This window comes from Choloepus didactylus, chromosome 8 (assembly GCF_015220235.1).
Source record: "Choloepus didactylus isolate mChoDid1 chromosome 8, mChoDid1.pri, whole genome shotgun sequence".
Lineage (NCBI taxonomy): Eukaryota > Metazoa > Chordata > Mammalia > Pilosa > Megalonychidae > Choloepus > Choloepus didactylus.
This window is the reverse complement of record NC_051314.1, coordinates 86,519,444-86,542,516: the sequence shown is the minus strand read 5'-3', so window position 1 is coordinate 86,542,516 and position 23,073 is coordinate 86,519,444. Positions and strand designations below refer to the sequence as shown.

The 23,073-nt window shown below is 56.7% G+C and overlaps 2 protein-coding genes across 2 annotated transcripts; one reads left to right on the top strand and one right to left on the bottom strand.

Moving 5' to 3' along the window:
* The first annotated feature begins 3,165 nt into the window (after positions 1-3,165).
* Positions 3,166-6,171, top strand: WNT1 (Wnt family member 1). Its single transcript, XM_037848368.1, has 4 exons — positions 3,166-3,269; positions 4,001-4,254; positions 4,938-5,203; positions 5,683-6,171. The coding sequence occupies exons 1-4, from the start codon at positions 3,166-3,168 to the stop codon at positions 6,169-6,171; spliced, it is 1,113 nt and encodes a 370-aa protein (XP_037704296.1).
* A 10,167-nt stretch (positions 6,172-16,338) lies between these two features.
* DDN (dendrin) lies at positions 16,339-20,474 on the bottom strand. Its single transcript, XM_037848213.1, has 2 exons — positions 20,263-20,474; positions 16,339-19,846 (listed from the first exon to the last, which is right to left on the bottom strand). The coding sequence occupies exons 1-2, from the start codon at positions 20,469-20,471 to the stop codon at positions 18,043-18,045; spliced, it is 2,013 nt and encodes a 670-aa protein (XP_037704141.1). The 5' UTR covers positions 20,472-20,474; the 3' UTR covers positions 16,339-18,042.
* Between the last annotated feature and the right edge of the window lie 2,599 nt (positions 20,475-23,073).

Genomic DNA, 23,073 nt, shown 5'->3' with positions numbered 1-23,073 from the left:
GAATGTAGAGAGATAAGAAGCTCCAGACGCAACCTGGCTGCACACCCGTGTTTAGAAATTGGGGATGTGAGGAGGAACTGGACAAGGAGACTGAGAAGGTGAACAGACTGAGAAGGTGAAGTAGCAATGATGTTCCAGAAACCAAGTGAGAAAGTATTTCAAGAAGGATGAAGTATTCCACTGTGTCTGTTGTTCCGGAAAGGTTGATTTGGACAAGAACTGAGAATTGACTATTGGGTAGGGCTACACAGAGGTGATGATCTTGATAAGGAAGTATAGTGGATTCAAAGGCCTGATTGGAGTAGAAAGAAAGAATAAAGAAAAGGAATTGGTGTTAGTGAATAAAGCCATCCTTTTGAGTTTTGCAGTAAAAGAGAGCAGAGAAATGGGGCAATCTTGGAAGTTTTGGGCCTTTAGATGGGAAATATTGCTGCGAGTTTGCCTGCTGTGGATATCATTTAGCAGGAAAGAAAGGGAACAACTGATGGAGTGATGATGATTTGATCTAAATAGAAATTTGGGCCAAACCACAGTGTGACCCAGACCCCTCTTCCCACCTTCTCCTGGTGGGTAGAATGGTGGAATAAATGATACTGACTCCTTTCCTCTTTTCCCACCTCTGTTCATCCCCAGTGGCCACAGATGGGGCTTTCCTGTCTTTCAGCACACCTCTTGTGTTGTATCAACCCACCAGGCCAGAAGATGTGACCCAATGGGGAGAAACTCCTAAGGGACAAGTGACAGGCTGCCCTGGTACACGGTCCATTCACTCGAGCCCTCTGAAGAGGCCGCTGGATTTGGGACCTGTGAAAGGCCAGGCCAGTACACTTTGTCCCTCAGGGCTGAATCCTTTGAAGAGCCAGGTAAACTGGGCTGGACAAAGGACTTGGGAAGGACATTGCCCTAAAAAAAAAAGAACTTCCCTGAGGCTTCACTTGGGTTATTAGGTATCTCTTCTAAAATACAAGTGCCCCAGAGAAGTTCATTAAACTCATCAGGCATTTACTCCTTAATGTAATTTCCTTGCCTTGGGGGGGAGGCTTTGTGGTCTCTGGGACTTGGGACCCTTTGGGGTCAGGCCTGGGTAAATTACCTAGTCAGAAAGCATCCTAAAGGACAGAGGAGATGAAAAAGAGACAACCCAAAAGGGAGGCAGAAAGGTCCTAATGGTCGTTTTTTACCTCTCTGTCAATTTTGGAAAGGGCCCAGCCTGCTGCTGCTGCACAATCTCCAGCAGCTGGTGAGGTGGAAAGAGGCTTTGAGTCCAATCAGTCTGGGTTTTAATCTGGCTCTACCATTTATTAGCTGTGTAGATATTAGAGAACTGTCTAATCTGTTATTTTTTTTTTTTCATCTTTAAACTGGGGAAAGGGGAGAGATGTAAAGAAGATTCTTCTTCCAGGGGCCATCTGTGTGTGGTAGAAGAGCATGATAACCAAGCTGTCAAGTGCCCCCTATGACCCATATGGAGAACAGCAGCCACTTCTTCAATGGGAGGATAAGGTGGCCTGGAAAGCTTGAGTTGGATTCACCTAGGAGGGGGGAGAAAAATATACAATGAATGCAATGGTCACAGGTACTCTGGGTATCCCTGTGTGGTGAGAGTGGGGAGAGCCAGAATTTGGGGGGGAAGACAAAAACTGGATGATAGAAAAATCCAGTGAGAAGCAGACACACGAAGGCACATGTTCACTGTTCTGGGTTCAGTTCAGCCAGAGGCCCCTCTCTTCCCAGCCCTCCGCCACCATACACACACCTGCCATCCGCTCCACTGCCCTTCCTTTGAGCCTAGTCCTCAGAGACCCAGCTACTGTAGGCGTTGCCCCCCTTGTTCCCACCTCTGTTGCAGATTCAGCCCCCCTCTCCCTGTGACATGCATAGGTTGACACATGCCACCGGGTGACACACCATAGGATGATGCAAGGTACTCAGGGTGACCGAGTGACACATACATGCATATTTAATCTCTCCCCCCCCCACACACACACAGTCATCCACCCACCTCCACACACAGTTGCAGACAGCTCTCCAGCCCTTAGTCAACCTTCTGGGTCTCTCATCCTTCCCTGGGTTTTCACCACCTCCTTCCCGACACATAGGACATGAGCTGCCACCAGTGGGGGCTGTGACAAGGTAACTTGATGGTTCCTTCTGACCTGAGCTAAATCCCAAGATTCTAACATCCCTCCTCAGAATATGGACTTTCTGCACAAGCTGACACACACGAGGGTGCACTCTCGGCGCACACTTAGGTACATTTTCACAAGCATTCACATTCATATTGTCACATTGACGCGCACACTTGTGGTCTCCTTTCCCGCCCACATGTGCAGACTGCCGCTGCCTGCTGCCCCAGGTTTCCCTCCGCCGGGTTCCTTTTGGACAGCTCAGCCCCCAACCCACCCCCCGGGATTTCCCTGACCACAGCCCCACCCTCCGTCTCCCCCTTTTCCTTCCCAGTCCAGCCGTCGGGGGTTCCTGTGCGAGGAGGCGTCTCCCTGGAGTCGCTGCCCAGAACCACAGGTTTCCTTCCGCCACTCAGGTTGGGTGAGAGAAAGGGACGCCGGCAGGCCGGGGGTGACGTCGAGGGGACAACCCCGCCGCAGGCGGCAAGGCCACTCACTGAGCCCAGGCGGGTTCTCCCGGCAGCACATTGTCGCCGCGCCCCCTGGCGGACGCTGGTCCCCGACGGGCTCCAGACGCTAGGAGTAAGGCGGGCGCGCGTGGGAGAGCGTCCCAAGGGGAGGGGTCGGCGGCCAGTGCAGGCCCGGAGGCGGGGGCCACTGGGCAGGGGGCGGGGGTGAACCCCGACGGCCAGTCCTTCAGCTCTTGGCTCAGACGGGCGGGAGCCACGGCCCCGCTCTCTGCCCATTGTCTGCGCCCCTGACTGGTGCGCCCCGGTGTCACGGCGCGTCCCGGTGGGGCAACCTCCTCCCGTCGCTTCAGCCTGCGCCGCAACTATAAGAGGCGGTGCAGCCCGCGGTGGCCGCCTCAGCCCACCAGCCGAGACTGCGAGCCATGCTGCCCACCGTCCGCCCCCGGGGCTGTTAGAACCAGACTGCGAACTCTCACCGCTGCCGGCACCGCCGCGCCGCGTCCCACAGTCGCGGGCAGCAGCCACAGCCGCCGCAACTGCAGCACAGAGCGGGCAAGGCCAGGCAGGTCATGGGGCGCTGGGTGCTGCTGCCCGGCTGGTTTTCTGCTACACTGCTGCTGGCGATGACCTCTCTGCCCGCAGCCCTGGCCGCCAACAGCAGTGGCCGATGGTGGTAAGTGAGCTGGCATGGGGTCACCACTTGTCCTGGGGCGCAAAGCCAAGGGGCTAGCCGGACCCAGATCTCACCTTCTGAACTTCGTCCGCAGACAGGGTCCCCCCAACACTGACTTCCCGCTGCCACACAGAGCGGCGCTCTGATGCAAAGCTGCCCCAGAGGTTCTTGTGCTGCTGAAGTGGGGGCGAATGCCCGCCGGAGGTGGCCCATGGTACCCCAAACGGGGAACCCACCCAGCACGACCCTTCTTCCTCAGGCCCAAACCTCAGCCTCACGGTGGGGGCCGCACCACAGGTTTCCCTGTCTCAGGAAGTGAAGGGCCAGGCATGCGCTCAGAGAGAAGGCGAGTAGAGGATGGGACCCCTAAACAATTCACACCTTGGGTGGGCCAGGACTGCAGGCCACGGTATCCTTGGTCCAGGCTGCCCGGAAGAAGGCTTGGAGAGCCAAGGTGGACACCTAGTCTCCAGACTCCCCACCCTCCCGTCCATTCCTGGGTCCCAGGGCACCGAGCAGCCCTAAGACTCCTGGGCACACAAAAGTCTGGACGCTGAGTCCTTTCAAAATAGTGAGTCCGGGAGCGGGGAGTCATTACCTTAATACTGACCTCCCGCTGCTCTCTCTTTCCCGATAACTAGACCCAGGAAGAGGACAGGGTGGACATGGCTTTTTTGGTTAGGGTGCGAGTCCCCCTCCCGAGTCTGAGCTCCTATCATCCGTCCCACCAGGGGCATCGTGAACGTGGCCTCCTCCACGAACCTGCTGACGGATTCCAAGAGTCTGCAGCTGGTGCTGGAGCCCAGTCTGCAACTGCTGAGCCGCAAACAGCGGCGGTTGATTCGCCAGAACCCGGGAATCCTGCACAGCGTGAGCGGGGGGCTGCAGAGCGCCGTGCGCGAGTGCAAGTGGCAGTTCCGGAACCGCCGCTGGAACTGTCCCACGGCTCCCGGGCCCCACCTCTTCGGCAAGATCGTCAACAGAGGTGGGTGCTCAGGAAGGCGATGCTTCCGGGACCAGGGGAAACGCGGGGTCACCTCCAGGGCATGGGCGGGTGAGTGAGTGGAGGAAGATGTCCCAGGCGCCTGCAGCGTTCACACAAGCAACACGCCAAGAGCCTCCTGCCCTGCGCCAGCTCCGGGCCAGACTCTTTCTACCAGGTGCTCTCAGCGTGCACCTTAGGCACGAAACTTAACTTTTCTGACCCACTGCCCCAAAGAAAGGGAGATTGCCGGGTCATGGGCGCTGGCTGACAGCCGCTTTTCCCTAGCCCCACTCAAAGGCGCTCAGGAAGCTGTCTTTGCGGGCATGGATCTTGCCTTTCGCTCTGCCTGGCTTGCAGCGCCGAGGTGGGCCGAAAGTTTGGGCAGCGGAAAGGTCTTGGCGGTGCAGCGCTCTTGAGTTCCCCAGTTTTGGGGTTTTCTCGACTGCCCCACTTCGTGCTGGAGCCAAAATGCGCCCGGGGTCCTAGTAAGGCGTGTTTATGAGCGTGGCTGTGGGTGCGTGTCCACGCACGTGTTTCCTCTATGAGGCTAGATGTCAGTTTCCCAACCCTGAGTCCGGGCGCGGGGCTCTGGGTTCCCAAGCTCTCCGCTGAGGGTGCTGGCCGCGCCCCGCGTGCAGGCTGATTGATCCGGCTTCCTTTCCACCCCACCCCCACCTCCACAGGCTGCCGAGAAACAGCGTTTATCTTCGCCATCACTTCAGCCGGGGTCACCCATTCAGTGGCGCGGTCCTGCTCCGAGGGCTCCATCGAATCCTGCACGTGTGACTACCGGCGGCGCGGCCCTGGGGGCCCTGATTGGCACTGGGGGGGCTGCAGCGATAACATCGACTTCGGCCGCCTCTTTGGCCGAGAGTTCGTGGACTCCGGGGAGAAGGGGCGGGACCTGCGCTTCCTTATGAACCTTCACAATAACGAGGCGGGCCGCACGGTGAGCAGGCTTGAGGGACTGCACACCCAAAGCGGAGCGGCGGGGATCTCTGGGTCCCGTGCAGGGGCTAATCTCGGGTTTAGGAAATAACAGTCCGCGATAAGGACAGGGTACCAGGAGAGGGTATCCTGAGGGACCAGAAGGCTGGGAAAGAAGCCAGAGATGGAAGAGATAGTGTTGAGGGCATAGGGGTGCCTGGGCAGAGGGCAGGTAGGATAGAAGAGGTTAAAGTCCTACAACCCACAGAATGCATTGCCTCCAGCTCCTCCATTGCTCAATTTCGAAAAAAAGGCTAAGAGACCAAGACTGACTTTCCGGCGTGGAGCCTAGTGCGGCCCGTTTCGCGCCTCTCGTGCCCTGGGCTTGGCTAGGCCGGGCTTTTGCGGAGGTTCTGGTGGGGTTCGGGAGGGGGCGGTATCTGGGACCGTGGCTCTGGCTCTGACGGTTCTGGGGACCGCCTCTCTTCCCCCTCCTCCCAGACCGTGTTCTCCGAGATGCGTCAGGAGTGCAAGTGCCACGGGATGTCCGGCTCTTGCACGGTGCGCACGTGCTGGATGCGGCTGCCCACGCTGCGTGCGGTGGGCGACGTTCTGCGCGACCGCTTCGATGGCGCCTCGCGCGTCCTCTATGGTAACCGCGGCAGCAACCGTGCCTCGCGGGCGGAACTGCTGCGCCTCGAGCCCGAGGACCCTGCGCACAAGCCGCCCTCTCCCCACGACCTCGTCTACTTCGAGAAATCTCCCAACTTCTGCACGTACAGCGGACGCCTGGGTACTGCTGGCACCGCGGGGCGTGCCTGCAACAGCTCGTCGCCCGCCCTGGACGGCTGCGAGCTGCTCTGCTGTGGCCGGGGCCACCGCACGCGCACGCAGCGCGTCACCGAGCGCTGCAACTGCACCTTCCACTGGTGCTGCCACGTCAGCTGCCGCAACTGCACGCACACGCGCGTACTGCACGAGTGTCTATGAGGCTCTGCGCGGACTCGCCCCCAGGAGTGTGCTCCTCAAATCCCCCTCCCCCGAAACAGACCCGCTCCCACCCCATCCCTCCAGCCACAATCCCCGCGGTTCAGACTATCCGATCTCCCCCACCTCCTCCTACCTGGGGACTCCTCAAACCACTTGCCCCGGGGTGGCGCGAACCCCCTTGCCATCTCGATGGACCTGCCCCGGACCTACCTCCCTCCCTCTCGGCGAGAAACCCCTTGTTGCACTGCCCCCAACACGGCCAGCAGGTGAGAGAAGGATTCGTCCCCTCCCCCATCCAGAGTCAGCTCCTGACTGGGTTCCTCTGCCTCCTCCACCGCACCAGCGACCTCTCTGCCTCTCTCCTTCCCATTTATCCTCCGTTTTCTCCCTGTCCCTACATGCCCTTTCCCATTCTCCTGCCAAGGGTGCAGACCTGGGACACAAACACCTGGGCATGGGGGGTTCCAAGGTGAAAGGGCAGCTGTGATGATATGGAAAATGAGGTTGGGGAACGTAGCAGAAATGTCCCCTCCTCCCAGCTTCTGTCGTGGAGCCATTGAACAGCTGTGAAACATGCTTCCCTGGGCCACCTCCTACCCCTTCCTGCCCTGCCTCCTCATCAGTGTGTAAATAATTTGCACTGAAACGTGGATACAAAGCCACGAGTTTGGTTGTTGTAAATAAAACTATTTATTGTGCTGGGTTCCAGCCTGGTTCGCAGAGACCACCTCTGCCCCACACCAGTGCCTCTCTGTTCTCTCCTTTTGTCCTCCAGCCTTTTCTCTTCCCCTCTTCTCCTATCCTGTTTCTCAAAGATGCCTTTGCCTATGGAATCAGTATTTCCTTCCACTGTAGCTATTAGTGGCCATCGCCCCCACCAATGTATCTTCCTCTGCAGAATAAAACTATTTTTATCAATGACTTGGCTTTTCCTTGAATCCAGAACACACCATTGTTTCTGGTGCCTCCTTTACCTCCTTTTGTCACTCCCAGCCTTGGGGTGCTTACCTCTCTGGCTTCCTGGCCCCGCAAGAGGACCCTAAGATTCTGACCCTTTGATGACCCTGAAGAGGCCACCTGGTTAGGAGCCAAGAGACCCTCCCTGTGTTTTTGTTGTTGTTGCTGTGTTTTGTTTTCCTATCCTAATACCAACTGGCCATGTGATATTGGGCAAGTCCTTAACTGTGCCTACATTTTTTCACTTGCTGAATGGGATTAAACAACAAATAAAGTCTGAGCCTACCTTTCCTACCTGGAAAATTTGTGGAAATATTGTGAAAATAGCTACAATTAAACAGTAGCTGTGATCATGATCTGAAAAGTAGAAAGAGAAACCTGAGCAGAAAGAGTGCTGCTGCCCGCTAGGAAGAGCTATTCGTCGCCAACGTCTGTCTGCTTCAGCTGTAGTCAGGGCGTTGGGCAGGGGCAGGCATCCCTCCAGCCCCTCCCAGACAGGAAAATACCTTACTGGCCCTGAGCCCCCAACCTTGGGCCCAGGAGGACTCAGGTCACAGGTGATGGGATCTCGGCCTGGGCTCAAAAGCTCAAAGATGATGGTGGAAGAAAAGAAAGGGGCAGGAGTGTTAGAATCCAAACATTAGCTAGGCTTAAATCAGTGTAACCAGAAGGAAACCCAAGTGTGGCCCAAAACCAAACCAATAAGCTAGCTATTCCCATTAGGAGCCAGGCTGAAGATTCCATTGCTGACGACACCAATACATCTGTGTGCACATTCACCAGAGTCCGCGGGGATCCTAATCCTGCCCACAGCCCTAACCCTATCTCTAACTCTAATCGTCTCCCCTTCCCTAGGTCTAACCTTAGCCTTAACCCTAACTTCAGACAAACACTAGCCCTTCCCAAGCTCTAAAGCCTGTCCCTAATCCTAACCCCTCCCCCAGGGGACGACCAGAAGGGTAGGGGGAGCTATGAAGCACCCCACCCCCCAAAGGCAACAACTGAGCCCACCCCGACTTGAGAATTTCCTCCTCTCCCCAGGACTCTTTTGCTGTCGTCTCTGCCTCCCACCTCTCCCTGGATGTGTGAACTCTGACCCCAGTTGGCCTTTGGGATATGTGTGGGGGCAGGGGAGCGGAGCCGAGAGCTGCTTAGCCCTTTCCCTTTCTTTCTACCCACCAAGCTAACACGGGCTGAGCTCTGAGGGAGAGCCTAGGGGGAGAGATGAAATCCTTATTGATCCTGGGTAGGAGGCACCTGAAAAGCCTTGGGTTTCTAGTAAAGGACATCCTGCTGAGAGAATACCCAGTCTATAACCCAGAGAGCTATTAGATTCCCCAGCTCCCAAAGCAACAAGTTACTGGGCAGCCAGAGGTGGGAAAGGGGGCTTGGGCCCCCGCTGGACAATGTTCAGAGTTGGGGAGAAGCAGCAAGGCAGAGAGTCAAAGGGTTGGCAGCTGTCTCCAACCATTCTCACCTAACTCCAAGAATTCAAGTCAGTATCAGTTTTCAGGCCCAGAAGTTAGGGGACTCTGGGCTGCGCTGACACATTGGAGCTGGAAGAACAGCAAGGGAAAGAAATGAATCCAATTCTGCCTCAACTAGACTTTCAATGAGTCTCCTGCTTTCTTGGCCTCAGTTGCCCTGCCTATTAAACAGGGATGGTTATCGCTACTTAGTCTTACCCTTAGGAAGGTGACGAGGTTCGGATGATATAATATATGTGAGAGCTCAGGTCACGTGAACATCTCTTCTGTGCCAGATACTATGCCAGATGCTGGGGACACAGTGATGTAGAAGCCATAGTTCCTGCTTGGAGGAATTGACAGTCTAGCCAGGAAATCAAGCACATCAACTGATCTTGTCAGTAAAATGGGGGGAGTGCAATGAAGGCTCAGTGAAGTGTAAAGCCCTTTGCACATGCATGAGGTTTAAGGACAGACTCCCATCCTCACGTCCTCAGGACGGTGGCCCTTTTCTTTCAGGGCTGGGACTTTGAAGGAAGGGGGCGGGGGTGGCAGAGGTGCGGGGTGGGGCTGGGTCCTCAATGGGCCTACACTAATAAAACAAGAAGAGGAAAAGGGCTGTTGGGCCAGCCAAGTACTACCTGGGAGGTAATGGTTCTGGTCAACTGGGCTATCCTCATGGGGGCAAGTAGAGGGGGTAAACCCTGGGGAGGCAAGCAGCTGAGCCCCGAGATTGGACTCAGACAGGCCTCAGGGCCCAGAGTGGGCTCAGAGTGGTCCGCAATAGGAAAGTGTCATCAAGAATGTGCCGGATGCCCCCAGCACTACCCTATCCTTTCAGGTTATCCTCCCGCCCACCTGTGCTCCTCAGGTGCCAGGTGCCACGCACCCTAGGGGTTCTGAAGCTGGCCTCGGCGCATGACAGAGGGACTACTCCTGAAATATCCCGGGGGGGAGTGGAAAAGCTGAGAGGACCGAGATGGCAGGCCGTGCACAGTCCCCGGGGGGTCAGCAAGCCGGCACCACACACACCCTACCACACGCACCCTGGAAAAACCCTGTCAGTGGGGCTGCAAATACCCAAGGGTCCAGCCACTCCCCCCACCCCCCGCCTCAGGCTGGCTCAGTCCTCCTCTCCAGGCCAGAGGGAGAAAAATAACAAAATGAGGAGAAAATAAGCTGTTTGGCTGTGGTGTGAGCAGGAATATCCATGCAGAGCTGCCCACCACTCACCCTTACTCACTCTTTCCACACCCAGCCGGGGCGCCCAGCATGAGACAGACCACCCTTCTGCCCCCTCCCCCGTCTGGGCTAAAAGCAGACGCTGGTGAGCGAGCAGCAGGTTATAAATATGCCCAGGGAACTGCCGCCAACTCGCTCCCTTGTCATCCCCTGGGAGGGGGCGGGGTGGGGTGGCTCCTAAAGAGGAGCCAGGGCTGCCCTGTTCCCTGGGGCCCAGGGAGAAGTGGGGCTTCCAAGAGACTAAAGCATTTTATGTGTGTGTATGTGTGTCCTTTTCCAGAGGAAGGAACCACCACTACTCCATTTTCCTTGAACCTTTGCTCATCTGCTCAGAGGTGGGGTCCGTACCTCCCTGACCTGTGGCTGGAAGCTCATAATGAAAGGGACGAAGCCACTCTGTCATGGTGCAGCCCAGCACCACTACCCTTGCACACACTCATTCACTTTAAGCAAATCTGACTCTCATTCATTTGACAGGCATTGACTGTGGGCCTGCTGAATGCCAGGCCCTGTGCATAGCACACCTGCATGCAAGAGGGCATGCACGCACACACCCACTCACGTCCACACACAGAAACCCTCCTCTCAGTGATCCCACCAGCTCCAACCCCCCTTCAGGACTTCCTGGCTTTAACCTGGCAGCCTCATCAGGAAGGGTAAAACTTCAGGCCCCTGATTTAGTCACAGACTAGGTGGGGGTGGGGGTGGGGGCTGAGAACAGGGCACCCAAACATTCCTGCTCTCCCTACTCCCCTGATCAGCAAGGGAGTGCTTTCTCTCTCCCTGCCCAATCATCCTCTCAATGTAGGTACTATGGGAGAAAGAAAGAGCCACTCTGGGGGATGCTGGGAGACACCTGCCTAGGCTTCCAGAACTTCCTGCTTCCCATCGACTTGGAAAGTTAGTGCCAAGCTGAACAAGATGGGGCAGTGCCACCCTGCAAAGCTTCCAGCTCTCCTCCCCCAGGGCTGAACCCCTCCCTCCTCCCTCCTCCCTCCTCCCTCCTCCCTCCTCCCTATTAATCCTCGGAAGTGAAGGGGCCGTCCCTGGCGGCTCCTCAGCCCTATTGTGGCCCCTCGCCCTCCTCGGCTGGCGTCTAATTAACTCCTCCTGCCCCCGGTTTTGTGTGCCCCCCTTATCCCACCTTGTCGGCTCCGCCCCTCTGCTCGGCCGCCCGCCCCGTCCCCCTACGGACATTCCAGCCCGGCCGGGCCGGTGTGCCAGGGCAACCAGGGCCGGACCGAGGCCTAATCCCCCCGCCGCCTGGCCCGGCTGGGGGAGCCCCACTCACCTCCTCGCTCTCTGGGGGCTGCTCGGCTCTGCTGTGGCGGAGACACACAATCGGGACAAAGGCGCAGCCCCCCAGGGGACTAACTCAGCCTTCACGCCCAGGTTGTGCGGCATTTGGGGAGTTTAATGAATTGTCCATCACGCCTTTCAGGGCCCGCCCGTCAGCCTGGATTAATCTTCGGAGCCCTGGTGGGGTAGGAGACACTAAGCCTGTATTTATTACTCTCCCATTGTCACTAATTGAGGTAATTATCTGTGACTCTGGCCCGGCCAACAATGCGGCATTCACTCCTGGGACTTCGATGGGCCTGGCTCCCACTCTCAGCACCAACCCTCCCTCCCCTCCTCTCCCGAATGCGCCAAGGGCCAAGTTAGGCCCTGGAGCATGTTGGGAAAGTGGACAAGGTCCCACTTTGCCTCACCCCCCCAACCAGGGTCTCCCACAACCACCACTAGGAAGTGCCACCAGGGAGAGGCATGGTCTCCCAAAGCAGGTGAGAAAGGAAGGCAGCCTCTGTCCAGGGAGGCCACAGAGCCGCATGACTCTGAGGTCTTGGGTTTTCTGGACTCCCTGAATCCTCATTCCTGGGCCAGTGGCTCCAGAGCTTCACAAGGCCCTTCTGTAGATCGACCCTCATGTCCCTGTGGCCTCCAGGACACTAGGGTATGGGGAGGCCCTACCCCATTCCAGGCCTACTCTGGGGAGATCCCAAAACCTACAGTGGCAGAGTGGCTGTGGGCATGACGAGAGAACAGGAGAGGGCTTGGCAGGAAGCTCCAGAGACAAGCAAGAGGAGCATTCCCAGGGGTCACACTAGTGTGGCCATGCAGCAACTTCAGGGAGAAGCTTGGATTTGGAGGGACAAGCAGCACCGAAGGGTAGATTTCATGTGGAGACAGCTTCCCAGGGTTGGCTTTGGGGAACAGGTGGTTGTGTGTGGGTGTGTGGGTTTGCATGTAAGAGAGAGATAAGAAAGCAAGATTTGAGGAGGACTAGACTTTGAGCTCCTTGAGGGCAGGGATGGTGACTTGGTCACTGTTGCTCTTCCAAGAACCTAACACTGTACCTGGCAAATAGTAGGCACTCAGTAAATATTTGACAAGTAAGTGGATGGATAGATGAGGCTTTTAATTGCATTGGGGTTGGGGCCTGTCTGCTCTTCTTTTCCACTCAGGCTCTTCATTCTCTCTTGGGACCTGCTGGAAGGAGATGTCTAGAGCCATCCTGGGACAGTTTTCTAATGGGCACTTCACCGCTGGAAACGCTAAGGACCCTGGCAGAGCTCTGAGCTACAGTTGGAACAGCGCCACCTTGTGGTGCCTCGTGGGAGAACCTCTGGAGAGACCCCAGCCAAGAAGGCAGCCTGGGAGTGGGGGCTGGCGGGGTCTGGGGAGGGTCTACACCAGTACTGTGGGGTGGTTTTTGTCATTTGTTACTTCCTTCCACCAACATTTACTGAGACCCTGCTCCATTCCAGGCTTGTAGGGCATAAGGTGCTAAATGAAAGGCTTGGTCCAGCAGGGGATTCCACAAGGTAACGAGATCAAGGATCATAATCAAGCAGTGGGAAAAAATGCTATGTGTATTGAGGAGGAAACTAGGACAATCCCAGCTCAAAAACTGTTTCTCACCTCTCCTTCAATTCTCTCACTAAAACTCAAACATCATATCCTTGCTTTCCAGAGATACTTCATGATTTGGCTCCCTTCAGGTTCTCATCGGTCTGCACTTCTGCACTCCCCAAAGCCTCTGCTCCTGTGAAAGCCAAGTGCTTTCCCACCTCTGTACATTCCTACCTCACACCATTCCCTTCTAGACCTGCTGGATCATTCCCTGGAATGCACTCCTCCCTGTCTCCTTCTGTTGAACCCTTGCTCCATGGGCTTCCTTTCTTCTGTGGAGGCTCTTTTGATTTCCTTTGGCAAAGTGGCCTTGCCTCTTTGAGATCTTGAAGCACTCCTTGGTAGAGCTTTCATTAACAGCGCATACTGCCTGTTCCATTGGTGGTTATCTGTGTATGTTATTCATCCCCTACTCAGCTTCCAGTCCCCTGAGGACAGGGGCTCTGTGTTATGTTCATCTTGGCATTCCTTGCAGCACTGAGCCAGGTGCATCATAAGCCCTCATTAAGTGATGAATAGATGGATGGATGCAGGAATGGGTGGATAGATAGATGAATGGATGGTTAGATGGATATGGATGTATGGATGAATTGTTTGATAGAAAGATGGACAGAGGGGTGTAGGGATGGATGAAGTACTTTCTCTAAAAGGACTCACAAAAGGCTATGCAGTACCTGGGGCTTCAAGGGAAGGACCTCACCCCATGCCAGGACAGGCAGAAGAGAGGGGCAGCATCCTGGCTGAGCCTTCCTTCACTAATATAGGCACTTCTAGCAACTTGTCTCCCTGAGGCCTGGGTATGTTCCCATTATCCAGAAGGCACAGTCTGGTAGTCGCTCCTTCCTTCATGCCCTGCCCCCCCCAGGAATGCCTCCATTAACAGGTATTATGTTGTGCTGCCTGCACTGTAATGATCCTGTGGGTTTTCTCTTCCACATCCCTGCCTATTCTGAAGTCCCAGAGTCCATGGCCTGGTTCCTGATTTCCTTTTACTGATTTCCTGATTTCCTGATTTCCTGTGGCTGATCTAGGAAAGTCCCAGTGCTCTCCTGAGAGTCCGAAAGGAGGAGAAAACTTCCAGCTCCTCTAAAGCATAGTAGCTGAGCCCCATGTGGGGCAGAAAGGGGCTTCCCTGGGAAGAACCTGGCTGCTGGGAGCATAGTAGGTTCTTGGGCTAAACTGAAGGCTGCTGCCCAACCTGACCATGCCTGCCTGGGTCTGCTGCCCCTACTCCTGGCCTATGAGGTTGTCCCGTGGTGGGGGCTAGCTGAGGCCTCTGTCCTTAGGCGGGCCGGCTGGCAGACACAGCTAGATTTAGAAATCATTTTCGCAGCAGGGAGCCTCCGCTTCCCACCCACAGCGCCCTGCAGGGACAGTCTGAGATACGGCTGACCAAGGCCTGGCCCCCCCAGATCTGCAACCAATCGCTCCTCTCCTTCTTCTCTCTCTCCTTTTCTCCCCAGAACTTTGGTAGCTGGTACTGATTACATCCTTAAGCAAAGGCGGAGGATGTCCTGAGGGAAGGGGCCATGTTGTACTGACACCCTAAATCACTCAAGTGCTCCCAGAACACCATTTATCCATTCAAGGGGCTGTTTGTCCCCATTCCAGGGTTCCCCTCTCTTTTCAGTTTGTCCCCTGCTGCTTATTCCTCTTCCTCCCCTACCCCCACTGCTCTCTTCTCCATCCTCATGCCACCACACCTCCAACGCTAGTAAAACAGCCCTAAAAAGGAATAATAGCCATAGTTAACACTTATATATCATTTACTATGTGCCAGGCACTGTTCTAAGGGTTTTGCATATTGACCAATTTAATCCTCCCCACAAGCCTATGAGAAAAGCACTACTAATAACCCCATTTTGTAACTGAGGACACTGAGGCACAGAGAAGTTGAGTAATTTGCCCAAAGTCATACAGCTAATACGAGGTAGAGCCAAGATTGAAATCCAGGCTGCAAGAACCCAGAGACCACACTCTAAACACAACACAACCCCAGTTTTCTGATGATGGAAGCATTGTAGGTGAGCTCTTAGCAACTGGCCTCCTGTGTGCTCATCCTCAAAGGGGTTTAGGCAGCATGATGGAGCCTGCCCTCACAGGGCCAGCCCCTCTAGTGTCCCATGCAGTCCACCTTTTCTACCAGTCCCCAAGTCCTGGAGCCCCTGAGTTGTAGCAAAATCCAGGCAGATACTCTCCCCCTTGCTCAGGCCTTCCACAATCTTCCTTCTTATCTGAAGTCCATCCTCTTCCCAAGCCCAAAGGTCCAAAGTGCACTCCTCAGCTGAACCAGGCTCACTCCAATCTCACCTCAGTTTTCACTCCTGCCTTATCTTCCATATCATCCCTGAATGTACCTAAGTCCAGTCCAACCAGACCATTTGGTAATTCCCTAAACATACCCTGTTTCCCCACATCCATGCATTTATTTTTTGCTGTTTCCTCCACCTGGAATTCCCTTTCCCTAAATTCTGTCTTAGATGTCACCTCTTCCACGGTGCCTTCCCTGATCTCAGAAAATACATACAGTCTGCCTTGTCTGACCCCCTTAGAGCATTTAGCACTGCTCAATATTGTCATTATTTGTGTGTTTTCATTTTCATCCCTTTTTTAGATTATAAACTCCTCCAGGGCCCTTATCAGGCAGGCCTTCCTCATCTTGACCCTGGAGCCCAGTGCCTGGTTCCTAGTAGGTCTCATTAATATTCAGTAGATAGAATTGGGTTTTTAGGTGGAAGGGAGATGGACCTCAGGAACCTTTGATCTCTTCCCAAGGTGACCCCACTTCTCTTACCTCCTCCAGCTAGAACTAACTAGAAATCTGGAAGACTGAGTTCCAGGCAGGTTCTAGGATGGAACCCTCCTGGGTGGCTCCGATCAGTGCTCTCCCCTCTGATTCAGAAGCTGAAAGTGTAACTCCGTCCCCGTTTCCCCCCACCCCTCCCCACCCCTCCCCACTCCTCCCCTCCCCACCCCTCCCCTCCCCACTCCTCCCTCCCCCCCCTCCCCTCCCCACTCTCCCCCACTCCTCCCCACCAAGGCCAGCCAACCCGGGCTTTGGGTCCGATCATCCAGCGGCCTCCCAGGCCGCCCTCCCAGGCCTCCCTCCACCTCCCGCCCAGAATCTCTCCCGGTGCTGGTGGGGAAGATAATTGGAGACTAAAACCGTAAGTGGTTTGGGAGCGGGGCTGGGGACCTGAACATTGAGCCAGGGTTGGCGGGACCGGTGGGGGTAGGGGCAGAGGCGGGGCCGGGGGCCGGCCAGGACCTGGCGACTGAGTCTGGGCTAAGCCCCCGCGCCCGCCGAGCTGTCAGCTAAATTTACCCGGGCTGACTCAGCTCTTGCCCGGAATGGGGGGCGGGGGGAGTGCGCCGAGCAATGAGAAGAGCCCGCGGGTGGCGGGTGGGGTGGGGAGGAACGGAGAGTTCGGGCTGGGGGAGACAAGGGTGGGCTGGGGGGTTCCATCAAAGAAAGGCGTTCCTTCCCCCGCTCCCCCACCCCACCAGAGAGCGGGATGGAGAGGAGGAGCGCTGCGGGAAGGCATCTTGGGGAAAAGGTCGGTGCAACGAAGAAGATGCCAAGGCCAGAGAAAAGGGAAACTTAGATTTATTGAGCGCCTACTGTGTGCCAGGCCCCGTGCTAGGCGCTTTACATACATTATCTTATTAAATCCTCACAACAACCCTGCGAGGTAGGTGTTTAAAACCCCCCATTTGACAGATGAGGAAACTGAGGCTCAGGGAGGTGAAGTGATTTGGCCAAGTTCACATGGTTGGTAAATGGCAGAGACAGAGGAGGTACCCAGGATCGGAGAGAAAAGGGATTCAGTGCCTGAGTCCCAAGCCGGGTGGCGTGAATGATTACGAAGAGGGGGCTCGGCGCTCTCCAGAGGTCTGGAAGGCCGGAGGCCTGCTCCCGGCCCCGCATGGCTGGAGGCCGCAAGGCTCCCGACCTGCGCGAGGATTTAGGAATCAACTGATTAAACTGTCAGTGCCCAGGTAGGGGGGACTCAGGGGCTAGCAACCGGGGAAATCCGCGACCTGCGCGCGCCCCTCAGTGGCTACAGCGAGCACCACACCCCACACCTACAAGCTGCTTAAGATCAGCCTCCCTCTTCCTTGCCTCAACGGTTTCTGGAAGAGTTAGAGATGCAAGAAATTCTCAGGGTTCTTTCAGGTGGACAATACCACCTAAACATCACCTTATCATCACTAAGGAACACTGGGGAGGAGGAAATGGAGAAGGCCTAGAGAGGTCCCAAGCTGATCCACTGGGTACCTTCCCTCTCAGGCTCAGACTGCTACAGGCCAGGGACAGTGGCACGGCCACCGACTTGCCCTGCTTTGCTTTGGGGAGCCCTCACCTAAACCTGGGAGACTTGGATAGGAGCCCCGGGCCCACCTACTCAACTCTTATACAAACCCTGGGCACTCTCCTGAATTCAGGAGGAGTGGAGGTGACAGGGAGGCTGCCCAGGGACCCTCAGACTCTGTTCACTCATTCCCAACTCTCTTCCTTGTCTTGTGGAGGGAAGTGAGTTAGAGGCCTCCTCAAAGATCCCAAAATGTCAGAGATGGAAATACAGACCTTAGAATTCCCTCATTTGACATGCCAGGAGGCCTGGAAGACTGGCCTTCCCGGGTCACCTAGCAAATTGATAGCAGAAATGGAATTGGAACCCAAGACCTGTGACAGCAAGGTGAGCCCTCTTTCTGCTTTGCTGGCTGCCGAGAGCCCTTTTGTCACCCAGGCAACCTCAGTCCCAGGCCTGGCCATTGCTTTCTGCCTCCTGCCCTCATACTGCCCTCCTGTGACTGCCACCACTCTCCCCTCCTGCCTGATCCCTGCAAGGCTTCTCTGCTCAGCTTCACGCCTAATGAATTAGCTCTTGCTGATGACCCATGACCTCCTTGCTCTTGTGCCCCAAATGTAACAGGCAAGGATAGTCTACTGATCACCCTCACCTCTCCTGAAAAAAAAAATCATGAATGAGCAGATGTTCCCTGTCTTTTCATGTGGGCGCTGTTTTGGGTATGGGGTTGGGTGTGGGTAGGAATATAAGGAATAGAGAAGCTAAAGGAAGTCTGTGGGGAAGAAAGAGGATCAGTGGGCCCAAGTATGGGTTGGGGGGAGGGGCATACAACTACAAGAAGGGGCCTATTACTGCCGCTCCCTCTTTTCCTGTGGGGTCCCCTTAGTGTCCCCCGCCCCGAAGAGAGACTCCTCGGTTCGGCTGATGACAGCCAGAATCTCCCGGATACTGTCGTTCAGCTCCGCGGTCTTCCCGCTCTCTCAGGGCGGGGCGTAGCCCCCAACCGCGCACCGGGTCCGCTCACTCCGCCAGGAGGCGCCCGAGGCCTCTGTGTCGCTTCCGTCAGAGGAGCCACTGTGAACGCTGAGCTCCGCAGCTTCGTCCGAGTCCGAGTCTGGGGCGGTGTGGCGACGGATGCGGAACACGGCTTCCCTCAGGGCCCCCGCGTAGGGCCCCGGGGTCCGCGCCCAGCCGCGGCCGGCGCGACGCGGAACAGTAGCCACTTCCTCTGAGCCCTCCGCTTTGCCCATGCCTCCGGAAGCCTCTGGGTCTAAGGCTGGGTGCTCTGGGCTACCTGGCTGTGTGGGGGCATCCTGCAGGTTCACTTCGCTGACCGGGAGCCCCAAGATGCGGGAAGCGCGCTCCTCCAGAGAGGAGTCCCCCAGCTCCAGGCCCTCAGCTTCGCACCCACGCCCTGCGCCGGGTTGGTGCGAAAGCCTATTGCTCAACAGCAGCTTTTGGCAAGGGGAGGAAAAGACCGCGCCCCGCTCGCCCTCCTCCTTACTGGACTTGCTACTGCTAGGAGCATCCCCTCCAGCGCGCGGCACCCCAGCTGGCAAAAGCTGGACACGCTGGGTTCGGGGGGTGGGAACATACTGGGACCGTATCACCACGCACGTGGCGTCAATAACAAAGACGCCTTCTCCACCAGTGGGGCCGCGGGAACTGCGGGGCAGGGTGTTGGCGCGTCGGATCCCCTTCCAACCTGCCAGGGTCTCGGGTCCTGCCCGCTCTCTGTGACCTAGGGACTCTCTCCAACTCGTGCCTCCTGGAGCCCAGGGTCTGGGGAGAGTCTGGCTATGCTGGGGCGGCTGCTTTTTAGGGGAGGGAAGCCAGCATTTGGGGAGCCAGCTCTGTCCTTCACTTTCTTTCCCTTCCCTGGAGCCCTTGAGGTGGGGCCTAGACCTGGGAGCTGGACGCGGGGGGCTGGGAGAGGCAGTTGCAGGCCCTACGATAGCTGTCTCCGTGCTCGGGCTCCTTGTAGCCTTTGCTTGGGAATGGCCCTCGCTGCCACTGTTCAGGCCAGCATCAGTGAGCCCCAGGTTTTTCTCCGCGCCCCCCTTGCCCGACTCTGGCCTTGCTCTGGGCGCTCCACAGCCTGGAGATCCCCCCAAGAGGCCCCGCCCCTGTCGGAGACCCCAAGCACCGAGGACATCCCGGTAGATCCGAGGATCCAGCCTCTTTTTTGTGCGCCCTCCCTCTGTCCTGGCCGGGGTCGGAGCTGGGGCTGATGAGACCAGCGCCTGGGAGGGCTCGGGGCCTCGTTTAGTCCCCAGGGTCCTGTGGGGACCATCGTAAGAAGGTGGAGCCACGTAGGGTGGCGGCCGGTCCCAGCGGCGTCGCGGAGCTGTCCCGACAGCGCCTCTCAGCAGCAGGTGAGCCTCGTAGCTGGGGGGCCCGAGCCGCCGACCTCCCCAGGGCCCCGCCCACGCCACCCTTGGGTCGCTCTGTGACTGCGCAGTTGGACGGGACGGTCGCCCCACCGGCCCGAGGCGCTCTGGCCGCAAGTGAGCTGGAAGCCCTGCAGACTGGGCCACCCGAGGGGCATTCCGGGGCTCCGGGCGGGGCCGACCAGGAGGGCTCCTTCGGGCCCCACCAGCCTTGCGCCTTTTTCGCTCGGTCTCCTTGGCCTCCCGCTCCTGCGACGCCGCTTTCCTTTTCTCTTGCTCCCGGGCTCGGGCCTCGGCCAGGGGCCCCGCCCGCCAGTTGGTCGCCTCCTGCAGCACCCTGGAGGCCCAGGGCCGGCGGAGCGGCGGCTCAGGGGATCCCGGGCGCGGCCCACACCTGGGACAATGAGCAGGAACCCAGGTGAGCAGTTTATGGGGGAAAGGAGCCGAGATCCGGGAAGCTGGGAGCACTGGAGACCGTTTGGGGCAGCCGTGTGGAGGGGTGTCTGTGAGTGTGTGTGCGTGTGCACGTGCGTATATGTTAGGGCTGAAGTCGAAGCTGGACTCCTCGCCATCTCTCCATGCACACTTTAACAGCGTCTGCCCCATCTCACCTGCCCTTTCTCACGTCCACTCCTGTCCCCCCAAAACAACAGGGTATGAGTCGGGGCCCAACCCTCGGGATGGGATGGGGGAGGGAGGCATGGGAAAGAGAAGAGGGACCAGCGGCGCCCGCTGGTGCGTGCGTGCCGGGAGGTCCGAACCCCACTCCCCGCCCCACCGCTCTCTTCCCCTGACCCCTCCTTCACTCACGTGCGGCTTTGGAGCCCGCGGGCCCAATGGATGGCCTGGGAGTCCATGGGCTGTCGAGAAAGGGCGCGGCGACTATAATGACAGGAAATAGTCTTCACCTCGATCACCAGCAGCTTGGACTTCTGCACCCAGAGGCAGCTGCCAGACTCCTCATCATGGGGCTCCTGGGGCCTGTCCGGCCCCTCGGAGAATAGCGGGCCATCCAGCATCCTGCCCCACCCCACCCCGGCCCCCCCACCCTCCCACCCGCCCCAAGAGCCCCCTCCCAGCCCAAGGAACTGGCGCCCACTGCGGAGCGGCAGGCCTGGGGACTGGGGACTATATATACCCGGGCACACGTGTGTGCCTGTCTGTGTGCGCGCGCATGTGACACGGCGCGGACGACTCCGCGATGCTACCTCCCCCATGTGCGCGGCCGCCCCCTGGGGCCCGGGTTTGGACGCCCCTTCCCACTGCTCTTGTCCCCAAAGCCCGATGGGACCCGCAAAAGTGGGCGGGGGACTTCAGATTCTTGCCAAGCTGACAGTGTCCCTCCTCCCCCACCCCTATTTCAACAACCTTCCTGCTCTTAATTTTAACCCTTCACTCTCCTGCTTGTCAGGGTGCCTGACCACCTGGGTTTCACCTATGTTACAGCCTCGGACATCAATTTCCGTGATAGGGGGTGCTGGTGGGAATGGAACTTAAGGTCTCTGCCTGCCACTCTGTGCTGGTTTCCATGGGGTTGGGGTGCAGGAGGGGCTGGCCCACGACTGGGGGCCTATTTTTAGCAGCAGTGACATTCGGGTGCAGAGATGAGATGAGTAACCAGCTTGTGTGCAGTGGAAGGAGGAGGCGGTGGCTTGCATGCAGCTTTTATGTGACTCTGGGGCAGAGCTGCCTCCCCCAACCTCAAAAAGGGCAACCACCATACCCTTAACTCCTCACCTTCTCAGTACTACAGCTCAGGGCTGCTGGACAGCAGAACACAGGCGTCTGTCTTCGCCATCAAGACTGCCCCACTACACCCATTCTAGATATTTGTCCTTGAGCATCCATGGAGCCCTCCCCCAGCAGCAGTCTCTCTCCCCCCAATCCAGAAGCCAGGCTATTGGGGTCACACTGTTCCGTGCCCACAAAGCTCTGCCCAGCCTTATGGAGGACAGAATAGAATGCATATGCACTTGTGCCCTTTTGGAGGGGAATGGAGGAGGAATGGTGTGCTCCCTTGGCAAAACCAATCCCCTAGCAACTGAAATGACAAAAGCAGCCCTTATAGAGCTCCCCCTCACCACTACCACAATACCTAGTTCACTCAGCCCCCACCTGAAGTGGCACTCAAGATGCTCACCTCTTAGGTTTGTTCTGTTCTGGGGGGTTGTCACTTATATCCGCATGATCCCTCCCCCTAAGCCTATACCAGGTGTCCCTTGATTCACCATGGTAATGTTAGTGGAAGCACAGCCCACGCCAACCCTTCCATGCAGAGACTTAGCAACCATGCCTGGCAACCATGGCAGCAGCTCTAGTGGTGGGGAGGGTGGGGGGAGTGTGCATGGCAGTGGCTCCCGAAGAAGAAGGGATAATTTGCCTCTTCTGAGAGGAGTCAGTGGAAATAAAAGACTATGTATGAAGCGCCCAAATTTTGTCCCTTGTCTTTCTCTGCTCCATCCTCAGACTCTGAGACTTGTTAGTTGGGTTTCAGGAGGAATGGGAGGAGGAGATCCCAATTTGTTTTCCACTTAAGTAACAGCAGCCCTTTAGGTAAGACCCTTTCTTTTAAGGGGATGGGACGGGAAGGGTTGTTGGGGGGCAGAGACTGACTTACTGGGAGCCAGAACCACAAAGCCTAGGCTTCTTGCTCCCTAACATGGGCCTTCAGAAAGAACTCAGACAGTTAGTCCCATCTCCTTTCTCCCATCCCCCTGCCCATTGAATCCAGGTACCTACCAGCTGCCCTGATGACTCTGCTTCAAAGTGCTTCCTCCCAACCCAGGACCCACCAGAATCCTAAGGTTTTTAAACTCCTCACCTCCTCCCAAGATAAACCCTCCCTTCATGATGGAATGTGACATAAGGAGACATCTGTCCTTTCCACCATGCACCCACCCACACACACATAAACATACCCAATTTTAATTACTTAGAAGCCTTACTCCCCCAAGTTTGGGAATTGCTATGAGACCTGTGAAGAGGTGAATGCAGAAGCAGACTTTTTCATAGCCATGATGTGGCAGTGAAAGCTGAGCTCTGAGTGCCTCGAGGCTTTTCTGTGTTCCCTTAGGAAGCCTGATTTGGGGGAACCAGTATGGTAGAGGTGAGGGTACGTCAAAGGGCTTAGGCACAGTGGAGATAGGAATTACTCTGCAAGAGATGGTAACCCAAATTTGGCTCACACCTAAACAGATGGCAGTCCTTTTAGTTGGTGCTGCCTACTGTTTTGGTCCACATGGTTTCAGCACAGGGAAAAGGTTCTGATGAAGTGACCTTAGTTCTCCTGCTCCCACAGCTCTCATTCTCCAGCTTATTCTCACACTGGAAGAAAGGCAAGGGATTTGTAGGTTCAAAGACAGTGCCAGCTCGGCACAACGCAAATACAGCCCAGCTTTTCCTGACTTGGAAAAGTTAATGATGGTGGCAGGTCTCTCTGCCCAGTCTTTCTGTTCTCTGCCCAAAGTCTTTCTGTTCTCTGGCCCTTTCCTTGGGTCCCAGCTATAGTCCAGGCAGAGGGGAAAGGGAGCTAATAAGGGAGGCCATAGGGAATAGGGCAGGGAAAGTTATGAAAGGAGAATTAGAGAGGCAGTAAAGAGCAGTAACTCTGGAGCCAGGCTG

Coding starts and splice junctions, on each gene's coding strand:
- WNT1 (XM_037848368.1), top strand. CDS start 3,166: ATGGGGCGCTGGGTGCTGCTGCCCGGCTGGTTTTCTGCTACACTGCTG. Junction 4,255..4,937: donor CGGCAAGATCGTCAACAGAG/GTGGGTGCTCAG, acceptor CCACCTCCACAG/GCTGCCGAGAAACAGCGTTT. Junction 5,204..5,682: donor ATAACGAGGCGGGCCGCACG/GTGAGCAGGCTT, acceptor CCCTCCTCCCAG/ACCGTGTTCTCCGAGATGCG.
- DDN (XM_037848213.1), bottom strand. CDS start 20,471: ATGCTGGATGGCCCGCTATTCTCCGAGGGGCCGGACAGGCCCCAGGAG. Junction 19,847..20,262: donor CGCGGGCTCCAAAGCCGCAC/GTGAGTGAAGGA, acceptor TCATTGTCCCAG/GTGTGGGCCGCGCCCGGGAT.